Raw genomic sequence first — 19907 nt, 5'->3', positions numbered from 1 at the left:
AATTTGTTTCAATATGGTGACCACAGCACCAAAAAAAGACAGTGTCTATCCAAAGAACTGTATGGAAATTTTTCTTCACAATGTGAAGCCTAAAGTACAAAAGCAGTTAATTTATCACAGGGAAGCAGGGATTCCTTTGGTAACTAATTCAAACTGCTGATGATGCACTAAATCAGAGTGAGTGATGAACACATACATAGCAGCAAGTGAAGTTCAAAAGGATACAGATCTGTGTGATCAATGAGCTGCCACGTGGCAAATGAAATGCAGTGTTGACAGATACAGAGTAATAGAGATGAATCTCCAAAATAATCAACCTAATATAAGAAAAATGTAAATTAACCACTGCAGAATGGTCTCTACAGAGTTGAGGGTGTTTCTTTACACACATCTAAGTACCAGACCTTCAAATCTCTAGGCTTTTTTCTCTGATATGAGAAAAAAATAAAAACACTGATAACTTTAAGAGATGTCTTGTAGTAAAGCTATAAAACTTTCCTAGAAAAGTAATACAATAACACAAGTTAAGTAGCAATAATTCATTCCAAGCACACAGATTAGGAACAACAACCCACAGATGAAAATCTCATACAAATCTAAAATTGTATTGCATATTACTGAATGATAAGGCCAATTTTGGTGCCTTCTGCTGGCCAAGCCTCTCCATACTCCCAACTGACGTTCTACCAGATTAATGGCATTTTGACTGAAAAGCAACACTTTGTAGGAAGAGTACGGGTATTTAGTGACGCTCACCCTTTCAGCTTTCCTGGTGCAAATTAAATTTGGCGCATCAAGAAAGAAGTCAGGACTATCAACAAGAAATGTATCACCCAGTATGAGAAGGAAGGTGTCACTACACTTTTTTCTACAGGAAGGATAGCCGTGACTTTTTTGTATCCAACAGTTATCAGCTGTGGTAACAGTTACTGTTGTTATTCAGTCATTAAACAAATAGATTCCCTCTTGGATTTGTCTGTGACACGCCATCTGAAAACAGTGAAAAAAGATCTGTCTTTGTTACTAAATCTTGTGCTTGATACTGTCACATGATTCGAGACATCTTTTCTGCAGGGCTTCCAGAAAATCGTATCTTCATTAGGAATTCTCTTGGCCGCACTTTTACAATGGAAGTTCTACACTATATATTCACCTTGTATTTACTGTGATAGAAATGGGCCAGTTACCCTCAGTAGATATGAATCTCTTCAAACCATATATTCTATAAAGCTGCCACGGTTCATATTTTATATCTTCACAGACTCATCAATAAAATGGTTTGCTGAATTCTGGGCATCATGGGCACCTTTGTACACATTCTTCAGTTCACATTAATTATCAAATAATATCCAGCATTGAGCCATGTTTCCCTTCACCAACTTTTTAGTTTCATTTTTAACACAACTGATTGTTTTCTTTGACAGGCTATCTTGACTTCTTCATAATATCCACCTGCCAGGTGATAGCATGTAATTAGATTCAGAAAATGTAAGTGGCAAGAGACAAAAAAGGTAGACATGCCACTAGCTTCTTGCTTTAAACTTTATCCTTTCCTCTCTTTTAAGCCAAAGGCTTGTTAGCATTGTATAAAAGCTCTAATTTTGCAACTCTTAATAAGATGATGAATCATACCTTGACTTCAATGAAATCACAAGCATTCCACGCAAATGCATATAAAAGGTTACTCATTTTGATCTATGGTGGTGCAACAAAACTACACAAATACTCTTTTTTGTCATCTGTGAAACACTAAGGACATAACTCATAAAAAGAACTGAAATAATGATCACATTAACACTGATGCATTTTACATACTGGAGGCTAATAACAAATAAGGTCAGTAAGATAAAGCCAAGGTCTTTCAGAACTCAGTTTCTCAGAAAGCCATTAGAATGAGCAGGAATGAACCACCAAGTACACTTTTGTACTTTTGTATTTGTTACTTGAAGAGATATCTAAATAATAGTAATGATGCTTTACTTTTGCAGCAATATGTGAAAAAAGCCACTTAGCTGCTAACACTGGAATTCTGTAATAAAACTGGATGCAAGGGAACTTCATGCTAAATCCCAAGTAACAGTACTGGGGCTAAAGAGCTAAAATGATAAGAGAGGGTGAATCAGTTATACCATTTCCCACATCATTAGCAAAGCTAGCATCCCAGCTCTACAGAACATCGTCAATGTTATTTTGTTACATTCACAAAGAATCAAAAGAATTAAATGAATGACAGCCACTTCCAATTACATAACTTGTAGCTTATGAACAAGCTCATGAACACCGTGCTTTATTTTGTTCAACCTGGAGTCAGACATACAAAAAATCTCCATCTGGATTTCAAATAGTTTTTTATAAGCAGAAGCAGAATATCATCCTACTGAACTGATGCTAAGACTTCCACAAGTTAGATTTTCACAGATTTTTCACTGGCTTTGATAAAGGAAGAGCTTCTATTAGAGCAGAAACAGTGAAAAGGAAAAATAAAAGGAAAATATTAGAAACACCACTACTGCAACTTTGATTTTTTAAATTATAATTATTTTGTTTGATTTAAAGTATTTTTCTTTAACTTATTCTATGACAATTTTAACTCTGTTCAAGGCAAACAGAAAAAGGAGGTTTGATATATATGTATAAAAATGTTCCCTTTCTCCAATTCTCAGTTAAATGCTCTTTTAGCAAAACTGAATTTCCTTATGAAATGTAGTTGAAATATAGACTGCTGGACTAATGACAGAAATCTTCTTGGCTTAAATGAGATGAGGATTTCAATATCTACATATACAAGATCTTACAAAAAAGAAATCAGGATGAAATTAACTAAGTGATCAGACCAAATGTTATAGCAATGGAAAAGATTTAAATGGGTCCCACGCAAAACACAAATGTCCTTAAACCCTCCAAAAAAGTCACATTTTCCCTCTTTCCTTACATTGCCTACTGCATGGAATACACTTCTCTGCAATATAACTAAAGCATTTATGGAACTTTGTTTTATATTTTTGTCTTTCAATTCATTGTGGTTAGAAGTAGAATTACTGTGTTAAAAAATGACCTGATCCCAGACATAGTTTATTTAAATTTCAAAATGAAAAGCTTACTAAGAACAGATAAGATTGATTGCTCTTTCCATCTTAGCATAATTGTATTTCAGGTGAACATCAATTTACTTTAAAGGACACTTCTAAGTAGCAGGCTGCATCATACATAATTCATCAATCACAGCTGCCTGTAACATGATTTACTCAAGCAGAATTCCATGGAATAGAGGGAGTTGCATTGTTTTTTATGCTTTGGCCTGTTTGTTTTTAAATAGTTTATGAAACAGTCATTTGCACTGAATTACTGCTGAAAAGAGTTCGTCCTTAATAATCAGCACGTTGAATTTCTTCATACAGAATTGTTACCTCCTCAGATTTCTTTTAAAAGGTAAAGTGAATTTTGAAAACATTGTTAAGGTAGAGAGCTCTCCATGTTTATCAAAGGCAAAAATAAAGCTTGAGGAATTTTATGTGGAGGGCAGGGAAAGGCAAAAGTATTTATCTGAAAAGCAGTTACTAGTTTCTAGGGCTATGTATTTTCTAGCTGCCTTGACTTTCATATCAGCATGCAAATGTAATTGAACAGAAGTAGCTCCTTCCTCAGCTAGCCCTGCACACAGCTGTCATACAGCTAAAACAGCCACTACCTGGCAATGTACACAAACCAGACACAAAACAGTGTGTCAGCTAAAGCCCAATATCTACGTACACCAAGAGATAGAGGTGAAGCTTTCATTTACAGGGGCACCACCCTGTGTGCTACACTGCCCGGTGTTTTCTATCAAAGTTAGCTTCAAGGATATGTTGGTGCCTCCTACAGTCCTGAATTAAAGAAACATTTTCACAAATATATGATAGTTTAAAAAGAAAAAACGTACAAGTGAGACAAGCTGCTAGAAATACGCACTTGGACAAAGACAGAAATATCTTACTTACTTGCAAGCCCATTTGAAACACAGAGTGACCCATAAAATTAGCCAGCATTCGAATTAAAGCTGCACCCTGCGGGAAATAATTCAGAAAAGTAAGTTGTTATTGTTAAATATTGATGTGCAAAACTAGTAACAATTTGAAGTATGCAGCTGTATCCAACAGTATAATCTTGGAAAATTGTTAAAAATTATTAAATAATTTTAATTGCACTGAAATTAAAAAATGAGATAAAAGATAAGACAAAGATTTACTGGGAAAAATGATCAAGTTGTTCCCAGCCTCATGTGCACTCAGCACTATTGTGCAATTTTCAGTGAGGCAAAATATGATGTCCATGATAAAATATACAGCAATAATTATTCATAATATTCTTCTATTAATTACATTATTGTAAATCAGGATTTAGTGATAACATTTTCCTTCAAAAAAGCCTTCAAGATGTGGTGATCTAGAAGTGGATCATTTCATTTTCATTTTTAAGATGTTGATATCCATACTTGACTTCATTAACAGTCAGTTTAACTCCCACAGTCTTCCAAAGATCTAAGTATTTGTATAATATACTTACTGTACATACATCAGTTCTATCCTCTTGTCCCTTCAGGCAAAGGATTGAGATCTAAAAAATTTCTTTTGTTTTACAAATGATTCCAATTGTCAGTACTTACATCAAGAACCACAGACACACTAGCACCCCATGGGCTTTCTTACTCCCTCTCAGTATGACCATAACTTCTGTATATTTTCCACTTGTACAAGTGCTCTATTTCAAGCAAAAATACATTTGCAGAACAGATTATCTAGTCATAATGTCTTACTCTGCAGTCAAATCAGGAAAATCAGCCTCCCAGTCCCATTGATCAAGTGTTACACTTAGTAATGATCTCTGTATGAGAGGGAGGACATTTCTGATTTAAAAACAGTGAATCAAAGGCTGCAAGAAAACAAGATGTTGGAATTCAACAACCTCTGCTACAGATGTAGGTTCAGGAATTAGACTAATGCTAATTAGGGGAGAAAAAAAAGTTACATTACACAGATTCAAAAATTATCAGGTACTAAAGCCAAAAGGACATAAACAGCAAAAAATATAGTTCATAAAGTAAATGAAGAGAAAAAAAAAGAATGAATTAAGGAAATGCTTGTGATTGCTTACAAGAAATGAACACTGCATAAAGCAAAAAAGAAAAAAAGAAAAAAGATGCTTGCATTATTAACACTGTGCTATGTTTTTATGGTAGTACCTTATCTTACTGAGAGCCCAATCATATCAGGAACACACAGCAGCATGGAAAATTCTTCCTGTCCACACAGATTATTACCTGAGCAGTCAAGACTATAGGTCAGGAAGTGTTATTACCCTCATTTTACCAGAGGAACTGAGTGAGTAAAGTTCTCTGAGATGCTTAAGCAGATAAATTGCAGATAAATCTATGTAAGCAGATAAACAGCAGACAGAAAAGAATCTAATAAGCAGATAAATCCAATTTATTTGGTAACTTAGGCAGTGCAACCAAAACTATTTGAAGCAGAACCAAAAAAAAAGCCATACATAAAATATATCTGTCCAAACCCTTGACAACAAACATATTCTTTTTGCCACTCATTTGTCAGTATTCCCTCTGTTCATTTATCAGTATCTAAATTTCACATATTAATAATGGATGCATATTCATATAGGTACCTTAGCTCTACCAATTTCTGTGAGAAGTAAGCAAACAAATACCTATGATCTTTCCCATACAGTCTTTTCTATCCAGGGACCAAGAACCATCAGAAAGACATGAAATAAATATAAAATTGCTCTCATAGCTCTCATTTAGTCACATCGTGGATGGAACTTTGGCCTTTACACAGCAGATAAAATAAAAAAAGCAAATAAAGATTGAATAGGAGCTCTAAGATACAAAGGCAGGAATACTCTCTCCAGATCTATTCATTTTCACAGATACTTTAGAATTTCTTTCTAATTACCTTCAGGAAACCCAGAAGTCCATTTATAACATCCAGAACAACAATGTGTTTGTCCCAGTTCTGCTATCTTCCCCACACAGCTTGCCTATCTGGATGACTTATTTGCTGAAAAAATAGTATAGGAAACAAGAGAGAGAGAAAGGAAAGGGATTCTAAAGAAAAGAAGAAAAAGAGAAAACCAGACAACCAGAGAAGGGGCAAGAAACAGAAGAGCAAATGCAGCCCCTTGGTGTGAAGTGAAAAGAGATGGGGGAAGGAATGGGAGAAAACCACGTATTTCACTACGTTATTACTTTTTTTTACCTTGAAAGGAGGCAGAAGAGAGAATAGAAATACATTCCAAAGAAGATGCAATTGATACATCCCCAGCTCTGAGAGGGAAAGGAAAAGACAAGAAACACTGATACTGACTGGATACAAGGAGAAATAAATTTACAGAGAGGATTAAAAGATCAGAGTAAGTGAAATAAAGAAGGAGGACTTCTTAAAAGATAGGCATGGAGGATGACCCTAATGATATTAAGGAGGGAAAGAAGGTATGCACAGTATCTTCAGTTATAGGAGCAATTGAATACATATCTTTTGGATTATCTGAATGGCCCAAATGCTGGCATTTTCACTGTATATTCACCTAGCAAGCAGTCAACTATACGGAATCCAGAGAACTTCTGCTTTCATACTTCTGAAAGCTTCTATGACGCAGGCCTAAACCTACATATGTATAAATCCTAAATCACAACAAACCTGCCCTACTGCAGAGGATGATCTTTGGAACCTGTCAGCATTATTCCTTGAATGCCCTGACACGCAACTGATCTGCTTCCCACTTCACTCTCAGGGCTACTTCTGCTCTGCCAGCACTTGTCCAACTGAGGAATGATGTAGGGAGTCTTGAGAAGTGAATCTGGCTCCCTCACAGGGCACCATGACCACTTACAGATGATTTAAGTGCTTTCCTCAAGGCAGTAGATGACTCAGTACTCTGTCAAGAGGTAAAGTGCATTGGTTTTAACAGGTCTAGTGGAAAGTAATTATTTCCTATTCACTCAATGTATCTATGTTCCTGACAATACAAAAGCTTACTCAAGCTAGGGAAAAGCTATGTACCGTGCTTTAATAATAGTTCACTCAGTGCCAATGAGTAATGGCACTACCTGGTTCTGGTGAAATACCTACCCTTCATTAGCAGATTTCAAAGTGCTTCGTGAGACACTGATATCAGTATCCTTGCCATTACATAAATGGAAACTGAGCAACACGACAGTGAAGTCATACAGTGAGGATCACCTAGCATGTTCATCCTACAGACTGTGAACAGCTGGAGCTTCCTCAGCTTCAGCAGTGAGACAGATGCTATAGGGAAGGAAGGCAGAAAATCAGCTGTCCCATGGAAATTAACTGCATGTGCACTCCTTCCCTCTGCAAAGCACTCCTGGGAAAGCTGGACAATTAGCCAACAGTGGCTAACCTGCTGTACATTCATGGAGTGAACATTATATAGATTTCTTTCTCTGAACAAACTCACACCTACACTACAGTAAAGACCATCCATTATTAAAATGAGGATCAACGTTCCTTTATATGTGAGCTGAATTTGTCTTTGATATCCAGAAAATGCAGAGGCACTTTAAGTTAAGGCATTCAGTCTAATTCCCACGCATAAAAAATAATAATTAGATTGTAACTTTGATCTCAGATTAAATGAATTTAATTTTTAAAGACTCACTCCTACATTTTGTGATTCTGTGACATCACTACAGGTTCACAAATACTGTAAGTTAATTCAATTCTCTAATTAGGTGATCTGATTTTACAATATCTGAATTCTTAAACTAATTATTTCACTTGCAATTTACATCTTGTAATCACTACTTATACAAAAGAAAATACTAACTGGAATTTTCATCAGTGGGAAAAAAAAAAAAACAACAACAACCATGTTTTAAGTTTGAAACCACAAAAATATCACAACTGCTTACTACAAAGTATTGTTACACAGCCACACAGCATGGGATACCAAATACAGGCATCTGTGGCATCTCTGTCTACAGGTACTTTAGTTGTTTAGACTTTTAGATGCTGTCAATGGACAGAATCAGTCAATCCTGCGTGCACTTCATCTCAAAACAGATGAGTTGTACACTAAATGCACCTATCACTTACATTTGACTCCAAAATGACCCTTGGATGACCAGCTTATATGCACCCATCTGCACTGCAGTCATCTAAAGTTAGGTGAGATTAATTCAACTGCACTGCTAAAAAAGGCCATACGCAGATGGACTCCCCACTGTTACAGGAGTTCTACACTAGTAGGTAGTTCCCAAGAATTTCTGAAGAATTAAGACACAAAACTGGTGGGATACCATCTTCTCATATACAGAGAGGCAAATAACAAATCATACCTCAGTTTATTATATTTTCTCATGAAAAAAACATAGCCAGGTACTCAAGACAGTGTCCTGAAGATATGGCAGTGTGCTTTGTAGATGGAGGCAGGCAGATGTACTGTACCAAACAGGCAGTAAATAAAAATACTAAAAATAACGAATGAATGAAGTCATTTTGGAGAAGCAGATACTGTGACAATCAGCAAATCAGTACACAGAACTATGCAGAAGCTAGGCAAGGACAAGGGGCCACACGTGAAGAGATACAGTTGACTTGTAAACACATCCAGCCTTATTATTTTAAAGATCAAAAATTATGTCAGCACTCCAAAAAGTGCTCACGAGAGAAAAATGTCACCAACACAGAAAAGAAGCTGTGAACTACAGTTGACACTCAGAAGAGTAAAATAATCTGTCATTTTGTAAATGAGCTGGAGTAGGGTAAGACAGAGAGCGTAAAAGGCTAACTAGCATCGTTTTTCCATCCTCATTCCCATCAAATTTTGTCATTTTTTTCTCTAGAATATCATCTCTTTTTTCTTCTTTCTCCTTCTGCTTTTGTGAGTTTTGCTGTTCCTTTTAACCGCAGGATGGAGGTTCATGTGACTGAATGCAGATGCCTACACTGTAACTACCCTCATGCTTACTCAGTTTTACACAGCTGAGCCAGCTGCACAGATTCCTTTTAAAGGCAATTGAAAGAGAAGCAAGCACTTCTGCTAGTCTTGATTCATCTCATCTGAAGAAATATATCTGAAATAGCACAGATAAAGTGTAAACAGTGCAAAAACACCTCCCTGAGTTCATAAAGTCTGAGAAAGTATCTTGCAGTCTCACTTACAAATTTATTTCAAGTAACAACAAATATCAGGAATAACAATCGTGCAGATCTCAGAATAAGTTTTTCTCACAAATGTTCACCTTGCTGCACTTGTTTAGGGATAAAAGCCGATTGCTTTGACATAAAAACTAAAATCGGGAAGTATCTTGTTGTGGAAACCACCACCATGGTACCCAAGGTAAAAGAGCAGAGTGAGATACTGAGGAGAAGAGGATTGCCAACAAAAATTACGTAACTGTATTTCAAAGAAAAAATCTAATACCTCAATTTTCTGCAAGATCTCCAATGACCCACTTTGCTTTTGCTTCTCTCATTAAAAAATAAAAATAAAAATAAAATAAATCACATTATTGTTGGAGCTTTTATTACCAAAAATAATTTCTTTTACTCACCTTTATCTGAAGTGATAATAACAAAGCTCAGATCACATATAAGCACTAACGAATGCTCCATTTTTTCCTAAAGCTATTGATTTAAGATTAGAATCAATACACAGTTTGATTGCTACTAACCTATACCTAGTATATGCCAGTACTTTTTTTACATCAATCAGTTATGTTAAACATACATGAACATTTCCCTCCTTAAACTATTCTGTGCCATGCTACAACTGAATATAACTTAAAAAATTTTTAGAAGAAAGATTTGAAGGAATAGCATGGAAAGGCCCATCACATTTTGGAGAAAATATTCCATGGGCAAGTAGAGATAGAATCATAGAATCATAGAATCATAAAATCACTAAGGTTGGAAAAGACCTAAAAGATCACCCAGTCCAACCGTTCACCTATTCCCAATAGCTCCTACTAAACCATGTCCCTCAACACAACATCCAGTCTTTCCTTGAACACCCCCAGGCTCGGTGATTCCACCACCTCCCTGGGCAGCCCATTCCAGTGCTTGACCACCCTTTCTGAAAAGTAATACTTCCTCATGTCCAGCCTGAATCTCCCCTGCCGTAGCTTGAAGCCATTCCCCCTGGTCCTATCACTAATGACACGAGAGAAGAGGCCGACCCCCAGCTCACTACAACCTCCCTTCAGGAAGTTATAGAGAGCAATGAGGTCTCCCCTGAGCCTCCTCTTCTCCAGGCTGAACATTCCAAGCTCCTTCAGCCTCTCCTCATATGGCCTGTGTTCCAGACCCCTCACCAGCTTTGTTGCCCTCCTTTGAACACGTTCCAGGGCCTCAATATCTTTCTTGCAGTGAGGGGCCCAAAACTGGACACAGTACTCGAGGTGCGGCCTCACGAGTGCTGAATGTAGGGGAACAATCACTTCTCTGCTCCTGCTTGCAACGCTGTTTCTGATGCAAGCCAGGATGCCATTGGCCTTCTTGGCCACCTGGGCACACTGTCGGCTCATGTTCAGCCGAGCATCAATCAATACCCCCAGGTCCATTTCCTCTACGCAGTCCTCCAGCCACACCGCCCCAAGCCTGTAGCGTCGCCTGGGGTTGTTGTGGCCGAAGTGCAGGACCCGGCATTTGGCCTTGTTGAAACTCATCCCATTGGCTCCAGCCCAGCTCTCCAGCCTGTCCAGATCCCTCTGTAGGGTCTCGCTACCCCCAGGCAGATCCACACTTCCAGCCAATTTGGTGTCATCTGCGAATTTACTGAGGGTGCACTCGATGCCCTCATCCAGGTCATCAATAAAGATATTGAAGAGGACAGGCCCCAAGATAGGTGGGAGACAAGGCCATAAACTTTATTTGTTCCAGATCATTTGCTCATTTAATTTCCAGTCTGTAAAAGGACCTTCCTCTAGTCTGAGGCAACACTAGTTGCTTTACAGCTCCATGAATGAGAGTCAAAAGCCTGTGGCATGGTGACCTGCCAAAGGATTTCTGAAAAGCCAGTGTCTCCTAACTACTTATAGTTAGGGAGACAGGGAGACAAAATCTCCTTTTGCAGAAGTTAACATTAAAGCAACTAAGTTATACATGTACTGAGTTATTTATCCTTCACACACTTTATAGACTGCACCTTGCTGAAGCAAGAAGCTGAACTCATCAGACTATAGAGAATGGGCTCTAGGAGAAATTCTAGGAACTAAACTGCCCCCAGCAACTCTCTGACAGAGCCTGTTTGCAAGCACAGTCTACACCCCATTTCCAGAAGCTCTGCACTCCATACTTGGGTACTTCCAGAACATGCAGATGGATGCAGCTCCGATGCAGCTTCACACTTTCTAACAACTGAGTTATTTTGATTAGTATTTCCCATACATCTACCACAAATTGATAGTTCCTGCAACCTGTTCCCTCACCACAGGAATCAAGCAAGTCTAATACAACCAATTCATCTTAAAATTCTGAGTTCCCCTTCTTACACATTGGCCATCAAGTGGCCCCTCACCCAGTAATCCCAAGGTATGACTGCTGTCTGCATTCAAGGCATGAACAACCTTAACAAAATCAATGAAGATCACACACTGAAGAGGACACTTCCAAATTCTGACTAAAATGTTCTGAATACTGACTGAAATGCATCTCTTCTTCATTAAACATGCTGAAGAAAGAGATTTTTTTAGAACTCCAAATGTAATAAAAGCAGCATTTCTTTTTCTTAAGAACGCTGAACATATTTTTACGCTGTTCTGCCAAGTGGAAGCCTAAGGATATCCACAATCAAATAGGTTTTTAAGAAAATGAGTATAATTTCATTTCACCTCAAAGTTCCTGAATTCATACACTATTCTGTATATTTTAAAATACAGAATAGATAATTCCATGATTCAAGGTTCATTCAAAATATTAAAAGAGCATGTTACAAAGCACTCATACAAAGAAAGTACATTTGCACATTATTTTTGTAATCTGAACGTTAGCCAACATGTAGTATCCAAGCCACGTTTTTTAAAACAATCATTCTTTGTTGGTACTAAGCGACCACAGCTGGATGCTCTATGAAATTTAGCTTATTGGGAAAAACACAGCATGAATTAAACTGGAAGAACAACGTACATCAGACATGTAACAAGAATGTGACATTTAAAAAAGAACCTTTACATAAAATTAGGAACCAAAATGAAGTCTGTCAAATCTTGCAGAAAATCTGACACAAAAAATATGTTTTGACTAAGTCACATCTGCAGAATTTATTCCACCGCAGATAGAGAACAGTGCGCATTCGTGTAAACAACTTCTTAAAAACCTGTTTGACTGAATCATTGTGTTACACCACAAGTACTGCACTGAATTAACTTGACTACCACTATCAGCATTTTAAAGAAGAGGACTGAGAGATGTGAGTAACCTGGTGCAATGTCTGTTGAGCAACTGGTGTGACCTTAAATAAATCAACTGACATCTCTTCAGTTCCCCTTTGAGAGCAACTAACAGTTAGGTAACCACCATCAAATCCAGGTTATTGAATTTAAATTGTGCTTTCTAAAGCAAACATGTTCACTTCTTTTTCCATAAAAGAAGTCCAGTCATTCCTCATCTCCCCCCAGAAGATCAAGCTGAAATGAGCTCTGCCTTCCTATTTTTGTAATTTGTACCAACTTTCTTGGTCAACAGCCTCACTGATAGTCTTGGAACAAGTGCCCTGTTCACACTTGCCATTCCAGTATGGTACTATGGGCAGCAACAGACACATCTGTTGAAACTCTTCCATGGAGCAGAGATCACTGCAAAGCCTTCTCTGGAGTTCTTGAAGTGTTTTTGTATCTCATCTCTGAAAACTTCAGAAATACTCACAGATAAATTCTTTTCAGGGAATGAATTAGACCACAACATAAGGCACCAGCACCAACTCTTTCATTTTCAGAAACTGATCACCACAGTACACCAGTGTGACTAATTTTCTGTATTCTCCAACAGTACATCAAAATACTACAAGAAAAATGAAGCTTAATGCAAATGAATTTCATGAACGTGAATGTTTCCTTATTAGATTACAATAACACAATGTTATCCTAATATATATAACATGACAAAAACATAACATGTTTGAATGAATTCCTAGAGGCTTTCACTTTGGAAAATCCACATAAAAGCCTTGAAAAAACTGAGGAAGACCGGTGTATGCAGACTATGCATACAAGTACAAGATGTGACACCATGAGCCCAATACTTAAATTCTTAGTCCAGGCCATCATTTAGTGACACAATGAATCACCTTAAAAAGACAAGTAATTTAACTTAAATTCCACAGCTTACACACATAGAATTAAACAAGTAACGACACAATCAGCTGAATTTGAGTCTGACTGATTTCCATGATTTCAATAATGAATTATTAAAAAGTGGCTACCCACACTAAAAGGAGTTAAAAAACAACCTTTTTATTTTTTATTATACAGATAGAGGGGGAAAAAAAAAAACCAAATTTTTGTCTTCTTTACTTTATAAAATATAATTTCCAATTGATACCTGCTTATCAAGCTATGCATACCCACAAGTTAACATGCTGCTGATATTCGGCAATAAAACCAGGATAAATTTTAATAAATAAATTAATCTTACTTTGTTCTTAAAAGTTTACTTGCAGTCTAGTTGAGTCAATATTTTTAAAACCAGCAAGTATACCTATAAACCTGTAATTTACTGTGCTAAATCATCTAAGATGCATAACAGCATCTTATGTTGTTTTTATAGACTGTAAGGCCATTTACCCGATGCCAAAACATCACTGAAAAAGCAACATTATATTCAAGGAGAGCTTTTCACTGAGAAATCATAATCATTTTCTATTCTGACAAACACAGCTGTTCTAGGCCTGGATAATATCAGAATGGTCAGATGGCAAGATGAGCTTTGGTGAAATGTCTGTCTTAGACAAAAATGCTCTTGTAAATTTTAGGAACATGACACAATGAACAAAATTTAGGAGTAAAAGACCGTCATGTTCTTCAGGTATTCTCATACCACTTTCTTTGAATAATGAAATGCTTCAGTCGCCTAGACTGAGACTCTGCACTGAGACAACTGCACTTCTATTTAGCCTGGCCACCAAAATCTGTTATATGTGCTGACACCACCACCAAGGAAAAAGCACTTTATACTTCTTCATTATGAATGAGAAAAGCCTCAAGAAATTATAAGCAAAAAAGGTTGATGACATTATTTACACAGATGGGCCTTCACCATAATGCAAGTAAGCAGTGAATAAACCAGTGTGTCTTAAAATCCACTGTCTTAAGGATCTCCTCTAATGATAAAACTAGCTCCACAATTCCATGTCTTCCATTAGAAGTAATAGATGAAGATTTTCCCTTTTATGATGGAACATTTACTAAAGTGTTTCCATGATCACTGTTGCTTTACCTTAAAGAAGAAACATATCACCATTTTGTCAACCAACTCCACTGAGAATCTAAAAGCAAATTAAGTAAAGTAAAACTAAAAATTTGTGATGATTCTCCAACAGTTACTACTGTGGAGATCAGTATTATGAGACAGCTATCTATTAATCCAGTCAATGTGTTCTGTAGTGATACCATGTAGCACTATTTTTCTAATAAAATATTTTGCTATAATAGAACAAAATTTAGAAGTCTATGTTTCCACTCAATTTCTCTTTACCAACCACACAATCTCATCAAAGACTGAAATCAGATCTGTTTGACCACATTCATTTTTATGAAGCATGAAGAATAACACTCCTTCATATTTCTAGTTAAATAAACATCATCATCTCAAACCATTTGTCTAAAACTGATTTATTTGCAACTAACTATAATTAGGCATGCCATTCTACTTCTTCTCTTTCAATACATCTTTTAGGCTTCAGAATTCAAATATTCCTCTAAAATAACAAGAACAAAAGAGTATTGCTAAGATTGTTCCAGACAGCTACATCCTGAATGGGGGTCCTCTAGACCCGCAAAATCTACGAGTAGCCTGTTATACATAGGCTGCTCCAATAGTAATTTCTTCCCATGGAAATTACAACAGATACAAAGAGCACAATAACGCTATTTGATAGAGCAAATTCTCAGCTAGAAATCACTGTTTCTCAATACAGACACCACCATTAGGTATGCATTCTTGCCAGCAATGAATGACCACCCACATGCTGCACCTGCAGAGGTCTGCATGGTGTTCAGAACGTGACTTGTCTTTCACGTCATTGCCATCACTGCTGAGACACACACCCACTACCTCACTGTGCTCACATCCTCTATTGGGTCTCCACAGATGTTCAGCAAGCATCAATGCATGTCAGTGGGTGCCATTTTTCTGCATGGAGGAACTCAATGACACACAGTTTCTTCATACACACTTCCATGTTAGACACCATTCTGTCAGACTGCCCCACTGCTGCCATCTGTCGCATGGCAACAAAATCTAATAGGATACCGATGGGAAGGTTCAATCTCTACTTTCACAGCATTAACATCTGCCTCTGATGCTGTGAGACAACATAATAACATAACATAATATTTTCAGACAGCCCTCATATTTTTGGTTGAGTTTTTTTTTCTTTTGCTCTATGTAAGTTACCTACAATTTATTTTCTATTTCCAATTCTTATAATTTGTACACAATTACTTCAACATTTGTAATTGTTGCCCTTCTTTAATCAATGTGAACTTGGGTATCTGCAAAAGTTATCCCTCATCTTCACTATGGAATCGTTGTTTTTTTTCTTTTTTGTCACTGTCAGGGAAAAACAGAAACTACCCTTGAAGGTTTAAGAAGGTACCACACTAAGCTTTCTGTTTTGTCTTTTGCTAAAAATTACCATTACAAAGTAGAACTGGGGAGACAGAAGATGTAAGTACACTTCAGGAACTCCAGTGCATAGGTATGTACATGGAGCTAGCCCACCTTCATCAACACTTATGCCATGAAAACATCTGAGCCACAGCCAAACAATTCTGCTTCTTAACTCCCCATTGGGGACAGAAGCATAACAAAGGATGGCAGCACTCATCTTGAGGCACTGATGCAATTTTTTGCTTTGATCACCTGCTCTAAGCCTAGAGAGCTGTCATTTGCCATTGCCTTTGAGAAGGAACAAGCAGAAGACAATCACAGCTGGCTCTTCCTGATTGTTCTGCCTTGCATTGGCCTGACCAAGCATTCTAGTCTAATGCACTCCTCTTTAAAATAGTGTTTTGATTAACATTTGTTTTCCATTGTTATTACTTTTTTCTATGCATAATTTTCTCCAGCACGGGAAAACTAGTACTCCCAAATCATTCTAGGCGTGCAGCTGTTTATACATCTCACAGAGATGTTTCTATGATTCTTCTTCAGAAAACGCTACACAACCATAAGTTTAGCAGTGCAGTATGTTACTGACTGTTTTGAGTCAGGAAGGTGATCAGATGTACCTGGTTGGCTTTATACACTAGCACCCCATTGGCTGGAGCAGGATTTCCTGCATTCTTGAAGTCAGGCACTCTTGGGACTGCTCTGAACCTAAAAATTTCACCAACTTCACATTCCAATGGCTTTCATACTGGAAGCTGTGAAGATCTAAAACATTCTTATCTGAACAGGAATTGTTTTCATTATAAGATACATCCTCTGATAAAATGCATTACTCTCAAATGGGTCTTGAAAGCACCTTCTACAATCTGAGCACTGACCTTCCGTGTTATCAAGTCAAAGAACAGACACCACTATCAGACACACTCAGATAGCTTCATGACATTCACGGGTGACATCACAGCTAAATTAGACAGGAAGAACAAACCTTTACACTGTAGAGAGGGAACGGGTTGCACAGTGACCTGAAATGTATTGTAAGAATTTTAACTAGCTAGCCGGATGTCATCTCAACGTTCCTGATTTAGTTAAGTGATTAATTAAAAATATAATCAGCTTTACTTTATTTTATTAGTTGTTAGTGTTTCTCTAGTATTTCTTATAGTGTTCACTCATGAGCTGCTCTCACTTTCAAGTGGTCACTGCACACAACCATTTTGTTAGGAAAAGATTGTCACAATATCTTTACACTTACGAAATTGAGTGGATTTCATTCTAATACTAATATTGGTTTCACTGGTCAAAATAGATGTTTTGGTTTTTGTTTATTTCAGCGTTAGGATCCGGCCAGTTTTCTGACAAAAAGAAGTAAAAAGAATGAAGATTTTAGAGAGCCTTTGCACTGACTGTTCTTGCAAAACATGATACACTGTGAATTTTCAGAGAGAACTATAGAGAGAGCAAGTCACTACTTCCAGTGTCTTAAATCCTCTTTTGCCAGAACTGTTTCTTGTGACAAACGGGAAACTGACCATTTTTCTTTGTGTGTATTTTTAGTTGTATAGTCCTTCTAACATTGGCCTTGGGGGGTTTGCCTCCCCCTTCCTTTATAACTATGAGAAATACATCCTCCTTCCATCAGACTGTTGCAGAAAGCAGGAAAAAGCTTTTTTAAAGAAGCGGCACAGAGTTACAATGAAAAACAAATTATGCAGACAAATGTTTAGAAAATAATTACTTGGGTTGCAAAGTCTGGGCCAGTATCACTACAGAAACTCATTTTGCTTACAGGAAGGAAAAACTGAATATTCTTCTCTATTCCAGCCACACCCTTCCTTGCTTTGATTGTACTTGTGCTTGCCGAGACATATTCTGCTGGTTGTACACTTTGATAGCTACACTCCAGCCTACTGAACTTGCCTGCTCTGATTGCTACCAGGATCTGCAACCAACACACTTTAAAGCATTCAGAAGCATGATGGAAACAACTTCAGATATTTTCTAACTCTCTATACTGTATTTGGTGCCCTTTCACATCTTCTGTTATCTGGCTGTGACTGCTCATGTACAGTATGACTTCTTTACTTCTATCTGGGATATCTCTCTAATACTGTTCTGGGTCTGGTTGCTCCCTCTATGATGCAGCTGTCTTGTTTCTCTGTTTCATTACAGCTGGTTCTTCCTTGCTGATTGTTGCTCCTCATGTTATCCTTGCTGCACTCTCTCCTCTGTTGATGTAGCTTTCCAGGGCTGATTCCCGCTGTCAGTTATTTCTGGTGTGGAAAGGCTGTCACGCTTTTTGCCTTGATTTAATAATTCTCAGATCCACTTGTGTGTTCAACAGCGTATATTTCCCACTTCACTTGGGATACAACCACTTTTCCTGTCATTGTGTGAGGACACTCACTCACCTACAGCTGCACTAGGAAAATATATCCACTCTCTGATGTGAACTGAGAGCCTTGAATCATCTACCACTATTGTTTGCTTATTAATGTGCTATCACGGCTTCTTGTTTATTTCTACATATTTGTGGCCTTAGTGGAAGATGACATGACATGCTTTTATGTGAAGGACTGCTATGATAGTGTTTGGCTTTTGAAAGAGGCAAGCACCACTGTCAACAGCATAAGTGGAAATACTGTGTGCTGCAGTGCCTGTTTCACTCTGCTAATGGGATTACCTGAATACCATATTTTGGAAGTTTAGTCATGAACCTTTTAACACATGCAACCACTGGGGACAAGAAAGTGGAAATGAAAAGTATATTCAGCTCCAAGGCATTTAAATATCACAGTTTCAATGGTTACCTCTGAAATGTATAGGAAGAGTAATGACAGCTGAATGTCTAGCAGACACAGGCATTTTAATGGTTTCTAATTGATTTATGCCATATTGATGACAGTAAAGATAATGAAATGACAATGACAATCTATGACTGTCATTTCACTGCAGAAAAATGAGATGGGAGAAAGTTTCACAATTTCAATTTCAGGTAGAAGATACAGAGAGAAAAGAGATCACATGACAACCTAAGGTCCCAGGGAATATCAGGTGGATATTTTGAATAAAAATTAAAAGAGAATGCAAAAAAAAAAAAAAAAAAAAAAGGTTGAGAGGTTGAGATTGAGAAAAGATACTGCATGTAGTCCTAGACTTTTTAAAAATTAACATTTTAATAAAGACAGTAGAAAAGACCTCACTAATGATCCTGACCAAAAGTTTACTAGAGTCAAAAGCAAGAAATTCTCAAGAACTTGGTATTCTTCAGTAATTTAAAAAATAAGTCAGCAATCAACTAAAAAGCCATCCATGAAATACCAGCAATAAAATCCCTCGCTCAGGGCTCACAGTGTAAGGAGGGCTTTGAGGCACTGGAAAATATTTGAACAAACACCCGACAAGGTACATTTCAGATTTTATTAACATACTATTCGTCACAGTATTGATATTGGCAGAGATTAGAGAGCTAGAAGGATAGGCAAAAGTTCTAGCTATCTCATAAAAGAGTTCATTTCATCAACAAGCGAATTGATTTTAAGTGCAAAATTGTGCATGCTTGCATACAAGATTACACAGAAATGAAACAAGAATGCAAGATCTACAAAACGTTAAGTTTGTTCTAACTTATTCTCAAAAGGATACAGAAGCTTAGAGGAAAGTACAGAAACAGGGAAAAAAGCAGCTATGAAGTCACTGGTAAAGTTTCTTCTGATGAAAGACTGTATTCAAAACAAAAGGATGAATGGCTTGACAGAAAGGCAGATAACTTATTAGACAGCAAAAAAAGAATTTATGGTTGAAAGTGTTTTAGTCTCCTCCCCTTAGAAAGGGCAAAAGTAAATTCTTTCATTGCCATTTCTCAGGTTGGATTGCTAGATCAGATAAACGAGTTAAAATTTACAGGTACAGGCCCTGATATGAACTCACTCAACATCACTCAGGGCTCTGGGAGAGCCAACCATCAGAGAAGCTGACTGGAAATGCTGACTTCATCCACCGAGCATGGCCACTGTTACAGTAAAAATGAACCCTTAAATAAACAGACAGATACAATACGCAGAT

General features: G+C 37.3%; 1 protein-coding gene across 1 annotated transcript in view; it reads right to left on the bottom strand.

Moving 5' to 3' along the window:
* TRHDE (thyrotropin releasing hormone degrading enzyme) overlaps positions 1-19907 on the bottom strand; it is a 213700-nt gene that overhangs the window by 85576 nt on the left and 108217 nt on the right. Inside the window, exon 7 of the mRNA XM_042872562.1 lies at positions 3978-4043. Within this exon, the coding sequence (XP_042728496.1) occupies positions 3978-4043 (66 nt within the window). The remainder of the gene's footprint in view (positions 1-3977; positions 4044-19907) is intronic.

This window comes from Lagopus leucura, unplaced genomic scaffold (genome assembly GCF_019238085.1).
Source record: "Lagopus leucura isolate 7727_CA_CO unplaced genomic scaffold, USGS_WTPT01 Super-Scaffold_100008, whole genome shotgun sequence".
Taxonomy (NCBI): domain Eukaryota; kingdom Metazoa; phylum Chordata; class Aves; order Galliformes; family Phasianidae; genus Lagopus; species Lagopus leucura.
The sequence above is the reverse complement of the archived record's forward strand: the minus strand, read 5'-3'. Positions and strand labels throughout refer to the sequence as shown.